We start from the raw sequence: 6,504 nt of genomic DNA, 5'->3' as shown, positions 1-6,504 counted from the left end.
GATTCCGCAAAATGGCTTGAGGCCATGAAATCTGAGATGAGATCCATGTATGAAGAACAAAGTATGGACTTTGATTGACTTGCCCAATGATCGGCGAGCCATTGAGATTAAATGGATCTTCAAGAGGAAGATGGATACTGATAGTAGTGTCACTATCTACAAAGCTAGAATTGTCGCAAAAAGGTTTTCGACAAGTTCAAGATGTTAACTACGATGAGAGTTTCTCACTCGTATCTATGCTTAACTCTGTCTGAATCATGTTAGTAATTGCCGCATTTTATGAAATCTGGCAATTGGATAAACAAAACTACATTCCTTAATGGATTTATTAAAGAAGAGTTGTATATGATGCAACCAGAAGGTTTTGTCAATCCTAAAGGTGCTAACAAAATATGCAAGCTCCAGCGATCCATCTATGGACTGGTGCAAGCATCTCGGAGTTGGAATATACGCTTTGATAAGTTGATCAAAGGATATAGTTTTATACAGACTTGCGGTGAAGCCTGTATTTACAAGAAAGTGAGTGGGAGCACTACAACATTTCTGATAAGTATATGTGAATGACATATTGTTGATCAAAAATAATGTAAGATTATTCTGCAAAGCATAAAGGAGTGTTTGAAAGGAGTTTTTCAAAGAAAGACCTCGGTGAAGCTGCTTACATATTGAGCATCAAGATCTATAGAGATAGATGAAGATGCTTGATAAGTTTTTCAATGAGTACATACCTTAACAAGATTTTGAAGTAGTTCAAAATAGAACAGTCAAAGAAAGAGTTCTTGCCTGTGTTACAAGGTGTGAAATTGAGTAAGAGTCAAAGCCCGACCACGGCAGAAGATAGAAAGAGAATGAAAGTCATTCCCTATGCCTCGGTCATAGGTTCTATAAAGTATGCCATGCTGTGTACCAGATTTATTGTATACCCTACACTGATTTTGGCAAGGGAGTACAATAGTGATCTAGGAGTAGATCACTGGACAGCGGTCAAAATTATCCTTAGTGGAATAAGGATATGTTTCTCGATTATGGAAGTGACAAAAGGTTCGTCGTAAAGGGTTATGTCGATGCAAGTTTTGACACTAAATCTAGATGAATCTAAGTCTATGTCTAGATACATATTGAAAGTGGGAGCAATTAGCTAGAGTAGCTCCGTGCAGAGCATTGTAGACATAGAAATTTGCAAAATACTTACGGATCTGAATGTGACAGACCCGTTGACTAAAATTATCTCACAATCAAAACATGATCACACCTTAGTACTCTTTGGGTGTTAATCACATAGCGATGTGAACTAGATTATTGACTCTAGTAAACCCTTTGAGTGTTGGTCACATAGATATGTGAACTATGGGTGTTAATCACATGGTGATGTGAATTATTGATGTTAAATCACATGGCGATGTGAACTAGATTATTGACTCTAGTGCAAGTGGGAGACTGAAGGAAATATGCCCTAGAGGCAATAATAAAGTATTATTTATTTCCTTATATCATGATAAATGTTTATTATTCATGCTAGAATTGTATTAACCGGAAACATAATACATGCGTGAATACATAGACAAACAGTGTGTCACTAGTATGCCTCTACTTGACTAGCTCGTTAATCAAAGATGGTTATGTTTCCTAGCCATAGACATGAGTTGTCATTTGATTAACGGGATCACCTCATTAGGAGAATTACGTGATTGACTTGACCCATTCCGTTAGCTTAGCACCTGATCGTTTAGTATGTTGCTATTGCTTTCTTCATGACTTATACATGTTCCTATGACTATGAGATTATGCAACTCCCGTTTACCGGAGGAACACTTTGTGTGCTACCAAACGTCACAACGTAAATGGGTGCTTATAAAGGTGCTCTACAGGTGTCTCCAAAGGTACTTGTTGGGTTGGCGTATTTCGAGATTAGGATTTGTCACTCCGATTGTCGGAGAGGTATCTCTGGGCCCACTCGGTAATGCACATCACTATAAGCCTTGCAAGCATTGTGCCTAATGAGTTAGTTGCGGGATGATGTGTTACGAAACGAGTAAAGAGACTTGCCGGTAACGAGATTGAACTAGGTATCGAGATACCGACGATCAAATCTCGGGCAAGTAACATACCGGTGACAAAGGGAACAACGTATGTTGTTATGCGGTCTGACCGATAAAGATCTTCGTAGAATATGTGGGAGCCAATATGGGCATCCAGGTCCCGCTATTGGTTATTGACCGGAGACGTGTCTCGGTCATGTCTACATAGTTCTCGAACCCGTAGGGTCCGCACGCTTAACGTTACGATGACAGTTTTATTGATTTTTGATGTACCGAAGGAGTTCGGAGTCCCGGATGAGATAGGGGACATGACGAGGAGTCTCGAAATGGTCGAGACGTAAAGATTGATATACTGGACGACTATATTCGGACATCGGAAAGGTTCCGAGTGATTCGGGTATTTTTCGGAGTACCGGAGAGTTACGAGAATTCGTATTGGGCCTTAATGGGCCATACGGGAAAGGAGAGAAAGGCCTCAAAAGGTGGCCGCACCCCTCCCCATGGTCTGGACCGAATTGGACTAGGGAAGGGGGGCGCACCCTTCCTTCTTTCTCCTTCCCCCTTCCCTTCTCCTACTCCCACAAGGAAAGGAGGAGTCCTACTCGGAGTAGGACTCCTCCCTATGGCGCGCCTCTCCCCTTGGCCGGCTGCCTCCCCCTTGCTCCTTTATATACGGGGGCAGGGGGGCACCCCATAGACACAACAATTGATCCTTGAGATCTCTTAGCCGTGTGCGGTGCCCCCCTCCACCATATTACACCTCGATAATACCGTTGCGGAGCTTAGGCGAAGCCCTGCGTCGGTGGAACATCATCATCGTCACCACGCCGTCGTGCTGACGAAACTCTCCCTCAACACTCGGCTGGATCGGAGTTCGAGGGACGTCATCGAGCTGAACGTGTGTAGAACTCGGAGGTGCCGTGCGTTCGGTACTTGATCGGTCGGATCGTGAAGACGTACGACTACATCAACCGCGTTGTGATAACGCTTCCGCTGTCGGTCTACGAGGGTACGTGGACAACACTCTCCCCTCTCGTTGCTATGCATCACCATGATCTTGCGTGTGCGTAGGAATTTTTTTGAAATTACTACGTTCCCCAACAACAACAGCAACACGCAGAGAGGAGATGTACCGCTGGGGAAGGACAAGAGGCAACCGGGGGAGGAGCACAACAGCCGTAGCCATGCCACAGCGCCGGGCCGGTAGGACGGGACACGCTGCAGTTGGAGCAGGGGTGCGCCCACGGAGCGCCGCAACAGATCTGAGGAGGGGTGGGGGTGGGGGGAAGGGCGGCTCCGGCATGGGGGGGGGGGGCGAAACCGCCCCGCCGCCGCCATCCCCAGGCGCGGCGTGACCTCGCCGGCCGGGCCTCCGGCAGCGGCGTTGCAGGGAAAGGGGGCGGAGGCGGAGGAAGAGCTCCCAGCGACATCGATTCATGGAGGGAGGGGCTCTAGCGCGAGGGGGAACGAGGAGACTACGCCGCCGCCACCATCCCCGGGCGCGGCGCGGCTTCGCCGGCCGGCCCTCTGGCAGCGGCGATGCGGGTGGGCGGCGGTGGGGGCAGGACTCCTGGCGGCGGCGAGGGTTTCCCCCGTGTTGCCACACGCAGGCGACGCGGGCGACGAGCGGGCCGACAGTCTCCTTGGATTTCTGCTGCTAGATTAAACAATCATCCATGCTACCTGAAACTCATCAGATCATATGTGAGTTGTGGTTCTATTACCGATCCACGTAGTCTCTGTTTTAGTATGTCACGTCCCTCCACAATTGCTCTCCATTAGTAATTTTGTAAGTGTGGTTGCAACAACCTCCAGATTGTATTCTGCACATTATTGCGGCAGAGATCCCTGCCTACTTTGAATAAATAGAGAGGCGATGATGAATTTTTAAAAAAAGTGATTTTGTAACTTTTTTTTTAGGGATTAGTGATTTTGTAACTTTCCACGTTTACCTACGCGGAAACAATGCGGCGCTGGGCTTGTGTCCAGCAGAGGTACGACCCGCGTAAATCCCCCACGCGCGTGGCGCGTCCCCGAAACCAGATCCGAAACCACGAGCCCAAGGATTTTCCGTCCGTCGTCGCGCCTAGACTTCACCGGCCGGGATCGATCTGCTCTCGCCGGCCGCCCGGCGTGTTCCGTCGATGGGATACTGGTTCTTCGGCGGCCACGGCGGCTTCTACATACCCTCCTATGACGGGAGCCAGCCTCGACCCGCTGGCCCTCACCGGCCGCTGCTGTATGGTACTGTGCCATACGACGAGGAGATCCGCCGGATGGAAGAAGGCGTCCGCCTCCGTCAACGGCCACCGCCCAACCCCACAGTCTGGAAATACTTCAAGATCTTCACTAGGGTGCGCACTAGACAGACCCCCTTCCAGTTATCCTTCCACTCACCCCTCTAAATTATCCCTTTTCTTTTACAGCCTTCCATTTGCCCCTCTGAATTTATCTTCCTACTCCCTCCGTCCCAGAACTAGTGTCAAAAACGTTTTTATATTCTGGGACAGAGGAAGTAGTATATAACGTGCTTCCTCCGTAATAATCTATCAGATCATAGATAGAAAACTCAGATGTTTGATTCTTCGCTTGTGTATTTATACTTCTTTATTAATCACACATCAATCCATGGATTTCAGTACTGTATCTATCATTCGCTCGTGCATTCAATCCTAAAACTACGCATCAGTCCATGGACTTCGGTAGCTATCTGTATTTGTCGTGCTTGCTTACAAACTCCCTGTGTATATGGTTTTGCAGTGTTTCATGGCCGCGATGAGCATCACGATGATGGCTTGGATATTTGTGGCACGATATTTCGGTTCGGATCCTCAGGTGCAGGATCCCTATATTATGATGGGACTTATCGTCTTTGCTCTCATACCAATGGGATTCGGCTTAATGATAACAGAAGGAGATATAGAGGCCCAGGACACACGTGCTCAAGGGGAGGCACTGTCAAGCCCGAGCCATGGATTTGAGGATCTTCGTGCGGATGTGGCTAGGATTTGTGCATTTCTCGAGATACGCTAACTAGTAATTTCTCAAGATACTCTCTTGGCTGGAACTGCCTCTAATAGAATGCGTCTTGTTTATCTAAGTTTGCATCAGTTATTATTTTCTTGAGGGGAGGCACACTTGTAATTACCGTTGTACATAGAATGAATACACAACAATTACTATTTTCTCCAAGAAATCCGTAGGAGCACTACCTTTCTTATAGAAGAATAGAAGGTGCCATAAATATTTACACAATGATTTCTTTAGATGAGGCAAGCGAAGTGAAACCCACCTCGCGGTACAATTTCGCTAGGTATCCTCGAGGGCTAGGTGAGCCACCTTGCGGTACAATTTCGCTCCTTCCAAATGTTTCAGAGTGAGTAAATCAAATTGCCACTACGCTCTGACGCTTTCGTGTCCGAGTTGGTTGCGAGAAAGTCATCCACCACCAATTGATAGAGCTGGGTAAGGGGGGTTGAAGTGGGCATCCCTTCAGCAACAGTAACCACGTTCTACACCGCCTGGGAGAAAGGATGGTCCTGACAAAGATGCGAAACTGTCTCAAGAGCCCTAGACATAGGCGGCAGATGGGGTCGAACATCCAATCTCCGATCGTCAAGTGTTCGACCATGAGGATCCTTCCACGTCAGACCAGCCAAACAAAGGACTTGCACTTGGGGGTGACCCTGGCTTTCCAAACCTTGATGGACAAAAATGATGTAGGCAGTCGTTGAATTGCATCTTGTACGCCTACTTGGTGGAGAATTCGTTAGAGTTGGTCCAGTTCCAGCGGATGGAGTCGGGATGGTTCGGGTTGATGTCGGGCTCTCGGAGAATCTGCCAAATATCAATGAATCCGCGAAGCTCGGTTCTCCATCATAGCACTCCAAGCCATTTGAGTCTTCTTTCCTATAAGTGACGTTCACCCCCTTTATTTCTTCTGAGGTGTCTCCTCCGTGAGCCATTGCTCACAATTAGATGTAACTAGATCATTGATGGCGCGCGTTGCTGCGCCCGTCTATTTTGGCTCTTAGTTGTTAGGTTAGGGATGTAACGTGGATTGTATATATTTGCTTGCATTGTTTTGAAATATTATGATTTCCTATAATTTGTATTTTTTTTCTTTATTTAAAAAAATAACGGTATGTAAATGAAGAGAGGAATATGATTGTTCCTATAGCTCTTAGTATGTAGACATTACAACTTCCATGTGAACATAAGCTTACGCATAAATGTTGGCAGTGCCATAAGTCAATCTATCCATGGTAAAAAAAATATGGCTATGCATAGTTTGGTTCAAGCCTACAAGCTTGTTTGCAGTTGCATACGAATATGGAACTAAACATAATATAAAATTGCAATGTATAAAGATAGAAGAAGGCAGTATGGCAGTAAATACTTCAAAAGTAGATTGTATTGCAGCATAGAGCGAACTGCAGAGATGCAGACCTCAAATAGGCACCAG

General features: G+C 46.6%; 1 protein-coding gene across 1 annotated transcript; it reads left to right on the top strand.

Annotated features, from left to right (window-relative positions):
- Window positions 1-4,011: 4,011 nt before the first annotated feature.
- On the top strand, window positions 4,012-5,249 carry LOC123125845 (uncharacterized). Its single transcript, XM_044546292.1, has 2 exons — window positions 4,012-4,393; window positions 4,800-5,249. The coding sequence occupies exons 1-2, from the start codon at window positions 4,184-4,186 to the stop codon at window positions 5,070-5,072; spliced, it is 483 nt and encodes a 160-aa protein (XP_044402227.1). The 5' UTR covers window positions 4,012-4,183; the 3' UTR covers window positions 5,073-5,249.
- Window positions 5,250-6,504: the final 1,255 nt, after the last annotated feature.

This window comes from Triticum aestivum, chromosome 5D (genome assembly GCF_018294505.1).
Source record: "Triticum aestivum cultivar Chinese Spring chromosome 5D, IWGSC CS RefSeq v2.1, whole genome shotgun sequence".
NCBI lineage: Eukaryota > Viridiplantae > Streptophyta > Magnoliopsida > Poales > Poaceae > Triticum > Triticum aestivum.
This window is presented reverse-complemented; position numbering and strand designations above follow the sequence as displayed.